This window comes from Herpailurus yagouaroundi, unplaced genomic scaffold, assembly GCF_014898765.1.
Source record: "Herpailurus yagouaroundi ecotype Mexico unplaced genomic scaffold, PumYag 201, whole genome shotgun sequence".
Lineage (NCBI taxonomy): Eukaryota > Metazoa > Chordata > Mammalia > Carnivora > Felidae > Herpailurus > Herpailurus yagouaroundi.
Genome location: NW_024412432.1, coordinates 6,776,385 through 6,796,844, shown reverse-complemented (window position 1 = coordinate 6,796,844; position 20,460 = coordinate 6,776,385). Strand labels below are relative to the sequence as shown.

General features: G+C 37.7%; 1 protein-coding gene across 2 annotated transcripts in view; it reads right to left on the bottom strand.

Annotated features, from left to right (window-relative positions):
• Positions 1-1,687: 1,687 nt before the first annotated feature.
• The window catches only part of UBQLN1 (ubiquilin 1), a 45,206-nt gene continuing 26,433 nt past the window's right edge, over positions 1,688-20,460 (bottom strand). Inside the window, exons 4-11 of one of the 2 annotated variants that reach the window (XM_040450311.1) lie at positions 16,884-17,146; positions 16,254-16,412; positions 15,840-16,074; positions 10,222-10,364; positions 6,803-6,886; positions 5,454-5,569; positions 5,057-5,225; positions 1,688-3,676 (exon numbers count right to left, since the gene is read on the bottom strand). In XM_040450311.1, coding sequence (XP_040306245.1) covers positions 3,524-3,676; positions 5,057-5,225; positions 5,454-5,569; positions 6,803-6,886; positions 10,222-10,364; positions 15,840-16,074; positions 16,254-16,412; positions 16,884-17,146 — 1,322 coding nt within the window. In that variant the 3' untranslated portion in view covers positions 1,688-3,523. The remainder of the gene's footprint in view (positions 3,677-5,056; positions 5,226-5,453; positions 5,570-6,802; positions 6,887-10,221; positions 10,365-15,839; positions 16,075-16,253; positions 16,413-16,883; positions 17,147-20,460) is intronic. The other variant, XM_040450312.1, reaches the window with a different exon arrangement.

Here is a 20,460-nt window from a genome sequence, read left to right as displayed (position 1 = left end):
ACTCCCTGTGTTCTATAAACACTCAGAAAGCTCCCATCACTGGGCCATTTCATTGGTTGTCCCTCTTCCTGGAAAGTTATTCACCCTCGCAGGTCACCTTCATGTCTCTATTTAAATGTCACTCTCAATAAATCCTTCTCAGACCACCTACATAAAATAACACCTTCTTCCTGAACTAGGCTCCTTACTCTGCTTAATTTTTTTGCCAGAGCACTGTTACTACCTAACCAAGCTAAATGTATAGGTTCTGTTTATTGTTGTCTCCCTACATTCTCCTGTGTAAACCTCAAATGGACATGTTTTATTTACTGCTATACTCTGAGCAACTAGAAAAGAACCCTATACTTAACAGATGTCCAATAAATGTTAACTTTCTAAGGCAATGGCTGCCTGTGGTTGATTAAAGGAATGATACAAATGTGCAGTCAAGGAAGAACATTTAATATTACTTAAGTAACGAACAAGATTTCAGAGCAGAAAAAAAACACATTAAAACAAAACAAAACAATGAAACAAACACAACAACCCAAACCCAGAACTGTAAGGCAAACGAGAGGGACAGAGTGCAGCAGTTGACACTAAAATTAATCACTTCAAATTAATCACTGGTGAACAAGGCTTAGGAAGACTTCAGATCCGAGACCAGAAAGAACGGCAGGTAGGCTTTACATAAAGCATGACGACAGATAAAATACAAGAAGAGAAGAGAGTACCATGTGCAATACCAGAGAAGTGCAGGTTTGCTAAGGACACTTTTCCCAAGGTGTGTTCGGTGAGAATGGATTAGACAACTTTAAACAGATTTCTTTAATGCAGGGCTTCCTGGTGATGTTAACATGTTTAGTGTTAATCTCTAAGAGAGGAAGTAGAGTATGCAGCATTTCCCTGCCTTAACCACACAATCTTGTGTTTTGTACAAGCAGAGACATGCAGCCACCCTTAACTTGTATTACTGTTAGTGACATTTTCATCCGTCTTATTTTGTTGTAATTTGCCTACTGAATTAACATAGTAATAATGTCTCCCCAAACAAGACTCCTTTCATTCGTATATTTAAGCAGAGTCTGCCGCTCCAGTTCTGAACACACAGAGGCCAACTGCCATTTATCTGACTGTTCAATATTCTCTACACTTTGTTTACAGTACCACAAATCTTCCACTTGGGAAATAAGATTCTGAAATGTTATCTTCACGATTCCATTATTTATTCAATTTGCAATTAATAACCCAATATGAGAACAATGTAAGCCTAAAATATTTTAAGTGTTCTTAATGCTTTTGAGAGTTTGTAAGTATTTTGAACTCCTAAAAAGGTATTTAGATCTAAAACATATTAGAACCAAACAACAACAAGATAGTACCATCGCAGCAGCTATAAGGTACTCAAGAGATCACCCAGTCCGGTGTGCTGAACAGGCCTCACCAGCACTTTTACAGCAAAGATATCATGATGTCTTTACTCAAAGTCAAATAACAGTTAGGTACCAAAAGCAGCAAGCAGAGCCCAGGTCACCTGACATCCAGTTGGTTATCTTTTTAATACACAATACAGTGTATACTCATTTTAAATGGGGAAACTTAAAAACTGATAAAGAATGATTTAAGTGTGATAAAATCTGGGGTAAATCAACTTCAGTAGTCTTGAAGACATCTTTTTCTATCTACAAAAGAGGCAAGACAAACCAAGTGTAAAAGCTAGAGATTTATTGTTATTTTGTGATTAATAAATTGTCAAATTGGTTATGACACTACCCCACACTGTATACCACCATTCGCCAGTACAAAAGTTTCTTGACCACACTGAGGCATAAGGCAGAGAGAGCAAAGACACATGAATATCATCCTTAACAACGTCCTCTAGTCCTGCCTCTCCCTTGATCGTCATTCATGTTTTCCTTCTGGGGAAAGTGTCAGAACTGTGCACGGGCTGGTGGGCAACCTGGCCTCTTGACCTTTTTTAATAGCAAGCAACTTACAGAAGTAATGGAATTCAACTTGTATTTCCCTTGATTTTATTGGTCTGAACTCATTTTAGGTTACTTTAACATTTTAATTTCCTGTAACTGTACATGAGAGAATATAACGACCTAAGAGAATACTGAACCAGAGTCAGCCAAATATATTACTGACCCCAAAGTTATGTTTTAATTGGTCCTAAAGGAATGTACCACACCCCAACAGTTTGAGAGTTAGGCAAACAGAACTTCTTTGGGGAGGGAAGAAAAAGGCTGTAGAACAACAGCCCAATGAATTCAACATTGTTAAAACGGCTCTTTGTTTTTCACCCCTGAATGATACCTCTTTACTACACTATATGCACAGAAATCCTAACAGAATCTTGGTTGCCAGTACTATTTAGGCTGGCCCACTCCAGGAGAGACCCCCACCCCCCGCCCCCAGCTCCCCTTCTCTGAGGCTCTGAAAAGCACATTATTTAACTATTTCTTAATAGAACTACCAAAACACTTCAGAAACAAGTGGCTCACAAATCATTTTAAATTTATGTATTGCCTGTGCATGAGAAAACTGATAAACCCAAAAGATAGTTCTATTTTTATATGGCAATTAAAAATAACTGAAACATCAAGACACTTTCAGTGAAAGCAACATTTCAATTACAAATCGTAATGCCTGTTAAACTACCTATGGGAGAAGCTGAAGAGTCCTAGGCAGATGCACTTTTGGGCTGTACTACAGTGCCCCTTCAGTCTGCGCAAAGATGAAGGTAATTTACAGTCAATCTGTGAATGTTGACACAATGTTACATTATGTTGTCTGTACAATTAAATGTCCTTAGAGAGATAACCAGAATCAGCTTTTCTACTATATTTCCAACAAACCTAACCGGCACTTTTGCTGAGAGATATTTATCAAAGATGCTGTAAGATTCTACACAATTAGGAAATACTCAGCTTTAAAGTATTTCCTTATCTCCGCTTTTTTGGTTACAAGTGCTTTGTTCAGATAATCTATTGCAGTATGTTTCTAGAAATGCAATCCCAAATGTGCATACTATATTGTATACAAATAAAGCAAAAACTCTCAGTAGTATAAATCTTACAGCATTTTGTTTGCAAAACTACATGCCAAAGTCACAATAAGCAATATTGTACCACAAATTATAGAGCGCAAATGATTTGCTTCTTTTTAATGCTTTTATTCTACATAAATTACTACCATAGGCTAATGTTTAAAAGCAAATAAACTGGACAGATGCAGGACAAAAATCTGTTCACCCAACTATAAAAGGTGATGTTTTTTTTTTTTAAAAATTACAATAAATGCAGAGTGTTTGATGCATGCAGTAGCCTTAAATGAAAAAGCATTGATTCCCACCGTTAAAAAAAAAAAAAAAATACAGAGAAACCCACACATCTTACTGCACTCCACCTTAAAATGCATCATATTGGGTTTGTTTATAGCACAGAATTCCAAGAGTCAAAATGAAATAAAGCGGGTATTTTAAAGATTTAAGAGCCGTTATCAAAAATAAATTACATTTTCTCAAGATACAGAAATGCTGCTATGATGGCTGGGAGCCCAGTAACCTTTCAATAGCGGCATTGATATCACCTCCTGTTGCTATTAGCGCTTGCAAGTTTGCTTCACGGTTCAAAAATCCCATTGCACTGAGCTGTTCCAGTTGTTGCTGAAATCTGACTTCTGGATTCTGTAGCTGTTAAAGGGAAATAAAAAAGAAAAAAAAAAACTAACCAGAACTCTAAGGAAAATCAGTCCGTGTCACACCTAAATAAATTCTAAAGTTCTAATTGCTTTCTTACAACATATGCTGCTCTACTAGGCTATAAAAGCACTGGCTCTCTTGAAACATGGTCAACATATTTAAAAGTCCATTAGCACTTAATTTTGTTACTTTAAATAGTCTTATTTATACTTAAATGATCCTGTCAGATAAAGCACAAAACTCTGCTTTAAAAAAAAAAAAAAAATCGCTTAATAAACATCACCCATTAGATATATTTAAGAAGCTGATAAATATGCAGGAAACGTAAGTATATATACAAATTAGTTCAGAATTAATGATTTTATTTTGTACTTATTGCCAGTGTCCTCACATACACAATTCTAAAGTTCGAATGTGGCTTAGAATGGGCACCGGATGCCTGCAATGGCCAGTCACGTGTCCAGGACAGCTCGAGGTCCAGGCCCACGGAATACACAAACAGCTGCACCAAATCTTTTTCCAGAAATGAAGACAAAAATACACAAATGATCAATCAATCCTGGCTGATGTGATAATTAATGGGGAGGCCTGTAGATTGTTCAACTTCTATAACAATTCTGTCCAATACCTAAAATCTTTTCTTCTTAATAATTCCATCAATATTACACTGAGCCAGAGGCCATATATTGGGAATACAAATACTTCCATAAGACAAAACCCTGTCCTGTTTCTTTAAAAGGCTTAAAATCAGAAAGCATGCTGTATTACTGCCATGCAGAATTATGGGGGCAATCTACTGTAGCGGTTTGAAATGGCTACCATCTTTGTGCAATGGCAGATTCTTAGTAAAGCTAATAAATGTTTCTAGATATAAGACATTATCAGAAGTCTACATTTTTAAGCCGTATTTGTGAGGTTTACATATGTTACACAAGTTCCCAGAGGAGATGGTAGTGGGTAAGGTGAGGTGGGATTTTTTTCTTTAAGTCAAAATACAAGGACTAGACAGAACTGTAGTTACCGTAGGTTTAGGAGGTATTTGGGATAATCAAGTGTATGTTCCTCCCTGACAAACTTTTATAAAATACAACAAATTTCAAGTGATTTCCAAAGAGGGACTCTAAAAAAACGCATTTTTAAAGGCAACTTCCAAATAAGGCAAAGTTGCAGCATTTCTTCCCTACAACTTTAACATTTCATTCAGTGTCTAATAGTACACCCAAGTCATTCATTTTCGTAATGCCTGTTTTATAAGAGTGTGCTTTTTATGACATTCTAAACCCCGGAGGACTGTCTCTGTTTTTGGTTGTTTGTAGAAATTTCTAAGTTTCCAACAAGGAATATAAAATGTGAGCAGAAAAGAATCTTTACCTGAGGATTTACTCCAGCAAGAGCCTGCAGCATTTGTTGGATGAACTGCTGGTGTCCAGGTTCAGTGGCTCCTGTCGTGGGACTTGGGTTGTCACCAGGCGCAGAGTTAGACCCGCTGCTTCCTGAAGAGCCTCCAGTGCCTCCTAATGCCCCCAGGCCAGGAGTAAACCTAGGAAAGCACAAATTGGTCATAAACCCTAAGCTCCTGCAACAGGAGGCCAGACCAGGCCAGCTGATGGTAAGCTGTTATCTTCTTAAAATGAGCATTTTCAACTTTGAAAATTAGGTCTTGAAAACAATCCCAACAAAAATAGGCACAACGATACCGAAGTATGAAATGCTCAGAGAGAAGAAATAACCACTATGCACTTTCAAAATCGCCCCCAAATAAGCATACCCTGGGATGAGGCCAGGGGCTTCCGTTGCTAATGTCTGTAAACCCTGTTGAATCTGTAACAAGGCCTGCATCGCTCTAGGATTTGACATTGCTGATAATGTATCCGGATTCTGCATCTAAGGAAGAAAGAAAACAGGTGGTTAACAAGGGAATTAAAATCAGTGAAAGTAAAATTTAAATGTTTCTTTGCTGTGTTTCTGGAGAAAATTTACAACCTTACTCCCAGACACTGGTAATCCAGAATTTCTTTCCCCAAATAAACACAAGCACCTCCTCCTTGACAACAAACCTAGTATGCAAATCATTAACTGACCTCCTCCCAAGTCCAGCATGAAAGCCATTTTTCATAATGAAAGACAATCAGGAGCTACGCTCCCAAAGCCACAACTGTTCCCTTTCTTCAACAGAAGATAGAAGTGTTATTTCTAAGAGACAACCTCCAACTGCACAAGTTTATTTAACATGGTAATATGGTGAAAGCCACCTATTCCTCCTGACCAAGCGTTATCTGTTGCCAATGTAACAATTTTACCAGTAAGATACACTCTAAAACCATAGTTCCAAATTTGAAGTTAATACGTGTGTCCTGAGAGTTCAGCTTCACTACTTCCAAATACACACCACCTGACTGACCAAAAAAGATAGGCTAACATTAACATCATTACAATAGATCAAAGACAATAACTAACCTTGGATAATGGCTTACAGGCCTGAGATCATTTGTATGTTTAAAAGCCCTAGAACTACCAGTTTCAAAACACCAAGACTGACTTCTCTTTTGTCTTTTTAAATAATAAAATACCATTCCAATCTCAAGTATTTTTTTATAATAAAACCTTCCTTATAGAACAACTCTGCCAATTTTAATCTTGCTAATTCCGAGTCTGAGGAAATGAGATCTACCCCTCAAAAAGAGACATTCCATTAATTTGAGGAATTAAAACATTACAAAGAAACCAAAGCTGTAAAATAGGATAGGGTAGTGCTCCTTCCCATTACTCGAGATTAGTTAAACCATAAAGCATAACATGACACAATGAAGCACTTCAAAGTTAGTAAAGTGAAAGGAAATGGTTTATGGCATTAACGAAGCATTCAGAATCCTAAATCCTCAAAAGCAAAAACAAAATGGTCCTTTCCTCAGAATTTATGTTTAAGAAATATAAGCAAAAGGTCAGCAGTGAAATGGGGCTCAGTTAAGATCAAGCTGAATTCTCTGTGAATTGACAGCATTATCAAACTAACTTCTATGTTTTGCTATCAGCCAGAGAAGAGCAAGGAAAATGTTTATCATCAAACTTTTTCAAGCAAATCATTACCGAAGATAGCTAGCATCTTTTCTTACTCACTTGTTGGAGGAAAGTTGGGAGCTGTTGTCTCATTTGTTCTTGAAGCTGAGGATTTCCAGCAAATAGGGGATTATTCAGCATCATCTATGGGGCAAGTGTTCAAACAATTTTAACTGGAAATATCTGAAACAAGTAATGTACCTTGTTTAATAGTCTATCTTCCCCCAAGTGCCTAATCTGGCACTTACAGGGAGGAAGGTAGAACATGAATAAAAAAGGAGAAGGGAAGATACTGTCCACAAGAGGGATCTCCAGAAAAAAAAAAAACAAAAATAAAACAAAAACGAGGCATCTTCTCTCTCAATGAGAATGGTGATTATGATAATGACATGCAATATCCTAAAAAATAAAAACAATCATTTTCTTAGGATTTTCCTTGAGCAAAGGTGAGTATTTGCCCTTAAAAGAAAAATGGGGGTAACTGGCATTCAGGAGGATACATTTTCTGCTACACTGACAGAATAAACATAAGCATCAATACATGAAACGATACATGGCTTGCTTAGACACCTCAACACACAAGTGTTGCACAGAGAACAACCCAGATCTGGAACCACTAAATCTACCTGCCTACTGCAAGACAGCTAATATTAGGTCCAGAAAAATAACACACTGCAGAACAGCAACCAACTTGCCAGAGAAATGGAGCTGCTAGGTGAAAATCAACCCATGACTAGCACCAACAGATCTCTGGGGAAAGTATTAAAATACGTTAAGACCCGAAAGATGTAAATCCATTTGAGAACACCAAGGTTAGCCTCTGGATTTCACCTCACTACCACCAGAGATGAGAAAAGTGGCATACCTCCTATCATTCAAATAGGTGTTAAGAATTAAAGTCAGGGTCAATATTAACATTAATACCTGAAAATAAGATTACAATACACAGCATAACCAGAAACTAATTCTCATAGCTTTGAAAAAGACAAAAGTTTTATCACTTTCCCCACATGGAATGAAAAATCAACTAACAATGATTTACTGATCGCCTATTTACCAGTCCAAAGTCTGGAGGGTAAAGTAAAGTGATCCTTGCCCTCAAGTAGTTAACCATATTTGAGAGCAATTAACTATATGTACATAGTAGAAGTATAGAGAATTCCACTTTCCCTCCTCTGCCTATTATTACAAAGTGGATTATTTAGTTAATTTCAACAAAATAACTAAACAGAAAGAAGCCAGTGTTTTATGGATATATGATATTCATTTCAAAGTGACCAATAAATTCACAATAAATAAAATAATACCTACTTGAGATCAACAAACCTGCTTCTTTATTGGCTCCAGTAAAAAACTTTTTATTACAAACAGATTAATCAAGTTATCACATTTATCTTTCAGGATTCAGGTCATTTAAGAAAGCTTGTCATCTTCTATGGAATCATTCTTTCTCAGAAAATCATATCTCATTTGATTAGGATATTTCTCCTAACTTACCTGACTATACAACAATACAGTTTTTATACTCAGACTTTTTTGAATATCTAAAAATCAAAATCAGAATAAACTGCAAACTTTAAACCTTCTGATAACCAGAGTATGTTGTAAATGTTTCTAAACTGTCTACAGTATCTAATCTTCTTTGTTACCATTTTGCTTTAGAGTTGAAAAAACAATACATGAAAGTGCTCAAATGACTCTATAGTGTTGTCAGGTCAATTAAATGGCTGAGAATGTGCTTATTATTAAAGTCAAAAAACTTAAACGAGATGCACATTCAATGCTAATTAGTCAAATAGACATTTAAAAACATATAAATATGATCACTCAACATATATATTTTTCTACACTCATTTTATTTATTTTTATTTAAACACTTTGTTTTTTTTTTTTTAATATGTTTTATTACTCACTTTCCCAAAGCCTCTGTGTCTGAAGATATTGAATACAGACAACCACAAGAAAAGTTAACCAAGCAGTAAAAGAAAAGCAATGATTGAGAAATATAATTGTGTCCAAAACTCCATCTGTTTAAAATCCTAGAGACTTGGGACATATATGACAAAAAATCACCACCACCACAATCATCAAGAAGTATCCCACACTTATTTTAAACAAAAGTGCTGTGAACACAGTAAGCGACACCATTTAATACTAATAACTCAGAATACTTTTACATTAATAAGAGTATACAAAAACTCACCTAAAAACTTGTTCTCTATTTCCAATTCCACAAACATTAAAGAGGGCAGAAGTTATTGCTGAGGACTGTAACTCAAAGCTATCTGCCATTATGTACTTGAAATCCATAGAGTTCCAAAATTTAGAAAATGAAAATCATTCCATTTGACATAATGAAGAAAGTGATTACTTTTTTAAAACAATTTTTTAGTGTTTATTTTTGAGACAGAGCATGAGTGGGGGAGGGGCAGAGAGAGAGAGAGGGAGACACGGAATCTGAAGCAGGCTCCAGGCTCTGAGCAGTCAGCACAGAGCCTGATGTGGGGCATGAACTTACGAACCTGTGAGATCAGGACCTGAGCAAAGTCAGACACTTAAACCGACTGAGCCACCCAGGCGCCCTGAAACTGATTACCTTTAAAAGCTTTTAGAATTTTGCAAATGGGTATACACTGTAATGGGAAATCTTTAAAATCCCTAATACTCTACACAGTAAATACGAACTATAGATGATCAAGGTTATTTAACAATTCTCCAATGTTTTTCAATTCCAATGATTCTTAACCTAGGGGCCCATCAGAACCACCCAGGGAACTTTGGGGATAGAGGAAGTGCAATGTAATTACATAAAAGCCTCTCAGAATGGAGCATGGTTTGTTGTTGTTGTTGTTTTTAAGCTCCCAAAGTGATCCTAAATGTTCAGCCAAGGTTGAGACCACTAATTCCTTTAGTTACGGTCTCTTCAAAATGAGTTAGAAAATTAGTAAATTAATAAAAGACCATTATACTAACTTCGGGGGCAGAAATTTATAGCAGAAAGAATAAGAACACTGTCCCTGCAAATTTCTGCCTGTAAAATAAACAATATCAGGCTATTTTATAACTGCTATTTTGAACCTATTACTCAAAATCTATGTGACCTAATAAATAAAAGTATTCCAAGAAATGTATTAACACTTCTTAATCACTTTCAAGATCTACATTTCACTAAAGAATATATCTTCCAAAGGGTGAGCAATCTAAAACTTTTGTAGTCATCTCCTAAATCAATATAGGTAGATACAAAGTAAACCTACACTTCTTTCTAGCCAATGAATAGCAGAGATGAAGCTGTTTAATTATATATGAAGAATTAACTTACAGCAAAGAAACAAACTGTCCAAAACATTGAGAGATACAGTTTACCTACTTTTCTACAGCTAACACAACATAACACAAATGTATCAAAATCACAATTATTTGATTATGCAATTTCAATTCACAGTGCACAGTCCTCTTGAATACAATTACAAACTCACCTGTGCAGCAAGGTCAGGGTTCTGGCTTAGGGACTGCATCATGCTTCTCATGTAGGGGGCAGACAACATGTTCTGCATAAGTTGTGGGTTTTCAGTTATTTGTTGCAGCAAGCTCTGCATCCCTGGTGTATTGAACATACTAGCTGAAAGTTTGTTTAAAAAAAACAACACATTGTATCAAAGAAAAGACAAACTAAAGTGAAAGTTTTAAAATATATACTGTGCATAATTTTAGGAACTGCAAATGAGCATGCAGATTCCTAATCAACTGAACTAAAAAAGAATTTTAAAACTAAGATCTCCAAAACCACATGCTCAACATATACCAGTAAAGGAGGGCTTATGATTTTTTTTTTTTTTTTTAAATTTTGAGAGAGAGTGTGCCTAGGTGGGGCAGGAGCAGAAAAGAGGGGGATAGAGAGAATCACAAGTAGGCCTCATGCTCAGCAAAGAGCCCGATGTGGGACTCAATCTCACAACTGTGAGATCATGACATGAGCGAAATAAAGAGTCAGAAGCTTAACCGAATGAGCTACCCAAGTGCCTTACGATTTTAAAAATTCTGGTTGTATGGGGCGCCTGGGTGGCACAGTCGGTTAAGCGTCCGACTTCAGCCAGGTCACGATCTCGCGGTCCGTGAGTTCGAGCCCCGCGTCAGGCTCTGGGCTGATGGCTCAGAGCCTGGAGCCTGTTTCCGATTCTGTGTCTCCCTCTTTCTCTGCCCCTCCCCCATTCATGCTCTGTCTCTCTCTGTCCCCAAAAAAATAAATAAAAGTTGGAAAAAAAAAATTTAAAAATTCTGGTTGTATTTATAATAAAATCACATCTAATGGAAAGGCTAGGTTCTAAAATCAATTTAAGAGGCAAAAACTAGATGTGGTCAACATTGCTACTGAAAAATCCCCATAAAGTGAATGAGTCTTGGCCAACGTTTTCAAACTTTCTCTGAAAGTTTCTTTGAACTTTCTTTGAAAACTACTTTGTTAAACATGTATCCAGATTTTTACTTGCTGACTAGATATACTCAAACTCAAATATACAGTAAAACCTTGGATTGCAAGTAGCTTGCTCTAGGAGTATTCCACAAGACGAGCAAACATTTCTAATACATTTTAACTTGACAGGCGATGTCTTACAATACGAGTAGCACATGATCACAACTGAGCCAATGATATTCTCTCTCTCTCTCTCTCTCTCTCTCTCTCTCTCACTCGCTCGCTGCAGGATTGTGAGTGATCGTCTCCTATGCTTGAATGCTTAGTCTCAGGTCACAGTCAATGTTTGGGAGAAATGAATGATTTTTCAGAAGGTTGGAAGGTACCCACAACCGGCACCAGTGTATTTTTGTCACTTCGAAGCACCAATGGACAGTCCTTTGCTTTTCCATACAAGAATAAGCTTAGAAATGCTTTGCTTCATTCTAGGTCAGGCTGCCTGCAGATACAGACGCTTTCCTCTGCTGCCTTATTGCCAGTTATATCAAATACATTATATGACAAGAGTTTATTAATACTATACTGATCTCAACATTGATGCCAAGCGTATACAATGGTTCCCATGCAGAAAAAGGTTGAAAAGAAAGGCGTTAAGGAGGAGATGATAACAGTGAATGTTAAGAAGGAAATCATAGAGAAGTACAATGAGGTACGCAAGTGGCTGAGATTGCAAAGTTTTATAAGAAGTCTACGTATGCATCTTGTCTGCAGAGGAGGAGAAAAAGGTGGAGGAATCCCTCATTTCAAATGAAGACTAGGAAGATATATAAAATGTGGGAATCTGCAACATTTTGTAGAAAAGCACACCCAGGGACGCCTGGGTGGTTCAGTCAGTTAAGCGTTCAACTTCAGCTCAGGTCATGATCTCCCCGTTCATGGGTTCGATCCCTATGTTGGGCTCTGTGCTGACAGCTCTGAGCCTGGAGCCTACTTTGGATTCTGTGTCTCCCTCTCTCTGCCCCTTCCCCTACTCACACTCTCTCACTCAAAAATAAATAAATAAACATTAAAAAAAGAAAAGCATCACCCAAATAAGGCAATGTCACATTGCCACAAAATCCTGAAAAGGAGGCAAAAGCAAGGATCATTTGATAGCTGCATGAAAAAAAGATTCCACTAAGCAAGGGGACAGTGATTCTGTTAGTGATAGTGAAAGTGGTCCTACACAACATCCCTCCTCTTGTCTCCCTCACACCAACCACAGTAAGTACAGGTTAATTTGTTTATTTTTCTCTATATTTTGTATTTTATTATATTATGGCATTGTAATCATTTATTTATATGAGTATTTTGGGTTGTGGAACGAATCATCTGAGCTTCCATTATTTCTTATGGGTAAATTCACTTCGATACACAAGTGCTTTGGTTACAAGCATGTCTCTAGAATGAATTATGCTCGCAAACCAAGGTTTTACTGTATTCTCAAACTTATATGCAAACTTAACTCATTGGCTTTTTCATTTCCCTTCTGCCCTCACTCCATCCAGTGTAATTTGATCAGGCTTAAAACATTTGACACTGCCTGTTTACCTTTCTAGTTTATTATAATTCTGCTGGGGGTGGGGGTTGGTAATAATTCTTTTTTTCCTATTTTCTCATGTTGTTTCAGTTAGGTAGGTTATTTTCCACATCCCGGAATCTAAGAGTATTCTAACACAGTAAATAGTGAACCCGATGCGGGACTCAAACTCATGAACCACAAGATCATGACCCGAACCGAAGCTGGACTCTCAACCGACTGAGCCACACAGGTGCCCCAGGTTTTTACACTTTTAAATGGTTAAAGAAACAAAACTATTTTGTGAAATGCGAAAACTATATGTAATTCAAATTTCAGCATCCATCCACATTTTCTTAGAACACAATCACGCTCACTCATTTACAGTCTATGGCTGCTTGTGCACTGTAGACACTGAGTTGAGTAGTTGTGACAGGGGCTGTGTGTGGCACACTCCTGCTGCTCCAGACTGCTGCTCAGTGCACCACAGACCACTGTGACTCAGTCTACACTGATTGCGGTACCATGTTATTATTTTATTTCTATTTTTTACTACCAGTACATACCAGTCACATAACAACTAGAAGAAAAAGGGAGAGCTGGACTACAAACATTGTGCTTTTAAGGCACAATGGAGCATGAATTATTTTATCAAATGAGATGGCAAAATACTGTATTTTTATGCAACGATACTAAAATACAATATACTCTAATGCTGCTAGACTAAGCACTTATCGCAGTATTCCCAACTTGGAGGCAAGCAACAGTCAGAAAAATACAAAATTTAAAATGCAGTCCTCTCATCATAGCCAGATTTCTTTATGAAGTTAAAAAAGTGAAAAATAAGGCTACAACCAAGTTAAGTTTCCAAGTGGCTTGTTAGCCAAACAAGAAAAGCGGTGTATTAGTGGTAAGTGGCATGCTTAATGAAATCTTGATCGCAGCAGCCAAATAAATGTGTCCAGAAAAAATAAACTTGTTTAAATCTATTAGCCTTTCAAGAACAGTTTCTCAAGAGTTAAGGACATGGGATTAATATGGGCTCAGCATCAATATTCAATTAAAAAACAATACAAATTAGGGGTGCCTGGGTGGCTTAGTCAGTTGAGTGTCCAACTCTTGATTTTGACTAAGGTCGTGATCCCGGGGGTTGTGGGATGGGCCCCAAGTCTGGGTCTGCACTGAGCGTGAAGCCTGCTTGGGATTCCCCCACACACCCCCCGCCCGACCCAGCCCTCTCTCCCAATCTGCACCCTACCCTCTCAAACACATGTGCACTCTCTCTCAAAAAAATAAACAAACATTAAAAAAACAACAGAGTCAAAAAAATACTAATTCAATACAACCTGAAATAGAATCAGCTAAGATGTGTATATCTGATAATAAAAACACATGGAGGACTGAAAGGATTAGACAGATACAAAAAGCTTATAAAAATATAAGTTATTTAGAAACTATGGTTATTCATGGTCTCATTCATCAGCAGGCACTCTGGAAAGTATTTTAAACTACGATGTTATTCAAGCAGTAGGAGTATAAATGGTGAACACCATTTCACTCTTGTGAACTGTGTGTCCTAGTTAATTCCATGAATTTTTATCAGAAATATCCCAACTTGCCCAACCACAGAGCAGCAGTTTGATGGCTTGGCAGAGGTAAGGATTTTGTTTTTTAAGAGGTAAAATTCTACTGCAATTTTTTTTTTTTTTTTTTTTAGCTCAAGGCTAAGATTGAAATTCTGAACCACTTAACCACTATTCCCAAACACTGAATGACTTGGGAGATTACCTTTTGCTAGAGAGTTGGTAATGTTTCCCAATGAATCCAACTCAAAATTACAAGGCAAACAGCATGGAAACATGTGAAACTCATACTGTGGTAAAGTCATTTTGACAATAACAGAAATTGCTGAAATGACAAGCAATGCTTTATACATTCTCTTGCTGTCAGAAATTAAAACAAGATCTCCATCCCCACAAATTTGCAGTAGATATGTTCTTAGTTCACACTACTGTTCCCGCATTTTTTTTTTTTTTTTTACCTCAGTGCAAGTGCAAGGAAAATTTCCACATTTCAAAATTCATGTAAGTGTTTGATTAAGGTCCTACCACCTAACCTTCAATTGGAAGTGATTAATCTGCAGTGGTATGCTGAAAGGAAAGAAGAATCTAACAGAATCCTATAAATGCTTCTAACTGATGACTAGGCTATTAAAACCATATACTTCTGGAATAAATAAAATCTCATTACATATCACATTATTAATAGATGAATATACGATTTGGCTTTGACAACAGGAAACAATGAACACCAATTAAGCAAAATGTCATCCCTAAAAAAGAATTCCATTCCTATCATTAATAAATACTTATGAAAAAGTACTACACTCAATTATTACGTTTTTATTATTGTAATGTATTTTCTCTCATATATAATATTCTCTACTTTGTTCTTGGCCCACAAGGCGTAAAGAATTACCTGGCCTTTTGTAGGAAAAATGTGCCGACTCCTGCTCTAAGATTTCCTCACCTTCTAGAATAAGTCCTTGTAGAGTAAGTGTTGAAATCAGAGGACCACCCACTTCTCCCAAAACCATCTTATGAGAATATAAAAACATAAAACCGACTCTGGAAATTTTCAGTAACCCTTCCCACTGTAACACACACAAGTGTTATACTAATCATTACATATTTAAAGCTTCCATTTAAAAGCTTGCAACATGAGGGGCGCCTGGGTGGCGCAGTAGGTTAAGCGTCCGACTTCAGCCAGGTCATGATCTCGCGGTCCGTGAGTTCGAGCCCCGCGTCGGGCTCTGGGCTGATGGCTCAGAGCCTGGAGCCTGTTTCCGATTCTGTGTCTCCCTCTCTCTCTGCCCCTCCCCCGTTCATGCTCTGTCTCTCTCTGTCCCAAAAATAAAAATAAACGTTGAAAAAAAAATTAAAAAAAAAAAAAAAGCTTGCAACATGAAAAGATAACTCCTAAAAGCTACCTGTCACACACACATACACACACACACACACACACACACACACGGAAGCACAAAGAAAAACAGTATAAGAAATGCTTTCATTATTCACATAAGTGAGGACAGCAAAGAAAAAAAGTGTGAGCTGTTAGGAGCCTACCTCCTACTCCAGGCCCCAAATTTGGTGCAGATGAACTTTGCCCAGCAGTGCCACCGGCAGCACTGCTACCAGTGCCCCCCACAGCGCTGTTGGTGCCACTGGAAGCTGATGAACTCTGGGAAGCCTGTGGAGCCCATGGATTGGGTAATGGATCTCTATTTTCTGTACGAGAAGGCTGACTACCTTCACCTGAGGATGTATTGCTCACTAGGGAAGCAAATGGATTCCCACCAAACTGTAAGAAAAGACACAAAAATCATGAAGAATAAGGTTTTGTTTTAAATAACAGACATGGAACTCTTTTTTAATGAAAATCATATTCCCCATATAAAAGTACCCTTCAATCACACACATATGTGTGTTAAAACAGGAGCTCCCCTTGTGCCCAAGCCTTCGGGCCACTGTTATCATCACCTGCTCTTGTGCAGCACTCAGCATTGGTTCCTGAATATCCGTGTACATACGCCGTAAAGCATTGTATCCCCCTGGGATGCTTTCTAGGTTGCTCAAGGCTCGGTCCTGGTTTCTCATCATTTCTTGCATCATTGCTGGATTCCTGGCGAGTTCCAATGTCTAAGAAAAAGATATCCGTATAAAAAGGCACCCAAAATACACATCAATTAATTTAGCTGTTAGCGACCACAGCTGATTTTTACAAGTTTTCTAATTCCATGAATTAGCAGTTTTCAATATTTAAATCGGAAAATTATTTTAAATAATTCCCGTTGGATTTCACCTCAATGTAACATTCAAAAAACATCAAGAAAGAAGCACTTTGTTATTAAGTGAATGCCTATCTCCTGAATCAGATTTTTTTTCTTTCTTAAATCAGCAAAATAATTATTTACAGTGGTCTTTAAAATATAGCAGAAAATGCAAAGTTCAAACAGTCCAAGTTAGTGCATTGTTGAGTTTTCCTGAATATTGGGATTTTTTTGCAGCTTAGCCATCTATAAAAGGCAAGCTCCTTAAGCATAGAAAATTAAATAAGAAATAAGTGCATAATTCTTTAGCTAAATGAACTGAAGTTAACTTTCCACATACTTGTCTCATAATATCTGGATTATTCAGCATATGACTAATTTCTGGATTTCTCTGTATCAACTGCTGCATTTGCGGATTGGCCATAATTAACTGCCTCATCAGGTCAGGATTTGACAGCATGCTCTGGACAAAGGGATTCTCCATAATCTGGACCATCATTTCAGGATTGGACATAAGTTGTCGCTGCATCTGGCTTTGTAGTTCAGAGAAGTTAGTAGTATTCAGACCCAAGCTACTCAGACCTGCAAGCCCTCCAAGGCCACCTAAGATAAAAGAAAAAGACACATAAGTGAAACTCAGAAATTTTATCATTAACATGATTGTGCTAAAATATGAAAATGCAAAACTGACTCAGTCCATAACAGAAAACCATTTTAAAGCAAAGAGAATTCCTATTACTTTCATAAATACGTGTTTGATTTCTGTAATTAAAATTAGCCAGAAATTTATTCACTTTGATATTTAAGTTGAAATGATACAACGAAAATATGAATTTCCTCTGTATGGTATAACACATTTTTGGTCTTTATCCCAGACTCCTGGCACAGAGATCCTAAATGCCTTAGAATTTCCAGAGTGAAGGGAGAGTCTTGTTACATATTATAAGCCCCTTTAGATCACACACCATTTATGCTAAATAACATTTAGGGTGGGGCACTTAGCCTCAGAATGAGTGGTCGCCAGAAAGACCAAGTGACAGAAGAGTTGATACTTCCAGACCCACCCACCAACCTCCAGGAAGGAGAGGAAAAAGGGATAGATTAAAGGCTGAGTTCTGTAAAAACTCTTTGAGTAATGAGATTCAGAGAACTTCCATGTCGGTCAACACTTCTAGGTGCTATTAGGGTGATATGACCAGACCTCCCCAACTCTCCCACATCCCCATACTTTGCCCTATGCTTCTCTTCCATTGTTTATTTCTGAAGTGTACCCTTTATAATAAATTAGTAAACATAAGTAGTGTCTTCCTGAGTTTTGTGAGCCATTTTAGCAATTATCAAACCTGGAGGGGAACTGTGAGACTCCCCAATTTATAGCCTGCAGGTCAGATCAACAGGTGGTCCAGACCTAGACTGGTGTCTGAAGCAGAGGCAGTCTTGGACTAAGTCCTTTAAATCTGTGGGATCTGACACTAGCTCCAGGTAGTTACCATCAGAACTGAGCTACTAGACACCCAGATGGTATTAGAGAATTGGCTGGTGTCAGAGAAACACCCTAGAATATGCCCTATTAAAGAAGAGATGAAAAATATATACTGGGTTATACTTCTAAATGACCTCCTTCCAGAAAACTGGTTTAAGTTTAACAAGTAAACCTATAAACCACCTATAAACTCTGGTTAGAACAGAGCTGTTGCCAATCAAGGAGAGAAAAGGCCAGGACATACAATGGAAACAGATGTCTCTTTAGAGGAATTAAGACATGGAGAAACCTAATAGATCCAAGAAGATGACTGAGTGCTTATCATAAAATGCTAACTTTGTAAAATTATATAACCTACCAAATGCATTCATTCAAGGAAGTCAAACAGGGAATAAGTGCATGGGGTGGGATAGAAGAAGAGGTATGGAAAGAGATTTAGTGGGGGACAGGTAGTAGTTTGAGAGGCAAAATAAGAGTTTCTGCATTTGTTTTCTTTTGTTTTCTGAGGAAACACAAACAGACTAACGTACTTAGAGAACATCAGGTAATATCGAAGAGGAGGGTTGAACACAAGACGTGGAGTTCAGAAGCGCTGAAGGTCTTGACTTAAGAGTCACCAAGACACAGGAGGATAATGTCACTTGGGTAAAATAAGTAGAGTTAAGAGAAGACAAGACAGAACTCTGGAGAACAATAGCGACCAGGAAAAAAAAAGACCCACAAATGAGACAGAAAAAAACCGTCAGAAAATTAACCAGGGAAAAACAGTATCAGGAGTTAAAGGAAATTTCAAGAAGAGACTGGTAAGCTTTAAAAGACTAAATTAAAACAAAACTATGTCACTAAATCTGGCAAGCTAAGTAGTCAATGGTGACCTTATCAAAGGAATTTTCAGTAAATTGATGCGGGAAAAAATAGAGCACAGCAAACTTAGTGAAAGGGAAATACAGACAAAACAGAAAATGCCTCTTCCAAAGATGGCTAAGAAGGAAAGCTAAGGATGGGGCGCCTGGGTGGCGCAGTCGGTTAAGCGTCCGACTTCAGCCAGGTCACGATCTCGCGGTCCGGGAGTTCGAGCCCCACGTCAGGCTCTGGGCTGATGGCTCAGAGCCTGGAGCCTGTTTCCGATTCTGTGTCTCCCTCTCTCTCTGCCCCTCCCCCGTTCATGCTCTGTCTCTCTCTGTCCCAAAAATAAATAAACGTTGAAAAAAAAATTAAAAAAAAAAAAAAAAAAAGAAGGAAAGCTAAGGGCAGTGGTGGCATTCTGTAGCATTTACATCCAGGATAGACCTTGGTGAGAACAGGCACCAAAAACAGGCTAACCTATGATATAGGCTAAATGGAATAACTGATGAAGAAAAGCAACTGAGATAGGAGGAGTAAGAATGAGACTGGAAATGAAGGAAATGGGGAGATATATGGCCTCAAATTAACTAAAAGCTGGTCTGGGCTTCAATTTCTTTGCCTTTAAAATAAGGAAAGAGGAGAGAGATTTACCTCAACAATACCTTTCATGACTCTAAACACGAAATCATTTCATCCTAATCTCTCTAGAATTGTTCATGTCAATAATTTTGCCATCTAAAACATACCAAAAGAAGACACATTCAACCTATGATCATTTTTAGAAAACAAGAGCAGCAAAAATGTAAAAGTTAAGAAAAAAAAGAAAGGCAAATGTGAATCCCTGCCATGCCCTGAAATGTTTCCAACATAGTTGGCAAAAAACTGAATTATTAAGAAACTTTTTCTGGATGAAGCAAAGGTATAATCCTTGATAGGTAAAAACTATATATTTTTTTAAATGTCATTTCAAAGTACTATTGTATTTATCATACAACTTAAGAACTGAAAGAAGCATCATGCCATTTATCTATCTAGTTCAACGTCTGTTAGTTTCTAATACTTGTTTTTCCCCAGCAAAACCTTCCACAGAACCTCAGTATAAAACTAATGTAAGAAAAGTGGTTTTGGGGGCACCTGGGTGGCTCAGTTGGTTAAGCAACCAACTACTGATTTCAGCTCAGGTCATGATCTCACAGTTTGGGAGACTGAATCCCATGTTGGGCTCTGCACTGATAGCAGCGGGGCCCCTTTGGGATTCTTTTTCTCCTTCTCTCTGCCCCACCCCCTGCTTGCACGCTCTCAATAAGTAAGTTAGTAAGTAAGGGGGCCTGGGTGGCTCGGTCAGTTAAGTGTCTGTCTTGAGCTCAAGTCATGATCTCACAGTTCATGGGTTCAAGCCCTGCAGAAAGCTCTCTGATTTCTGAGCAGAACCTGCTTTGGCTCCTCTGTCCCCCCTCTCTCTGCCCCTCTTCTGTGAACGCTCCCTCTCTCTCAACAATAAAAATAAACATTAAAAAGAACAAAAGGGAAAGGGAAAATGGGAGAAGAGAAGAGAAGAGAAGAGAAGAGAAGAGAAGAGAAGAGAAGA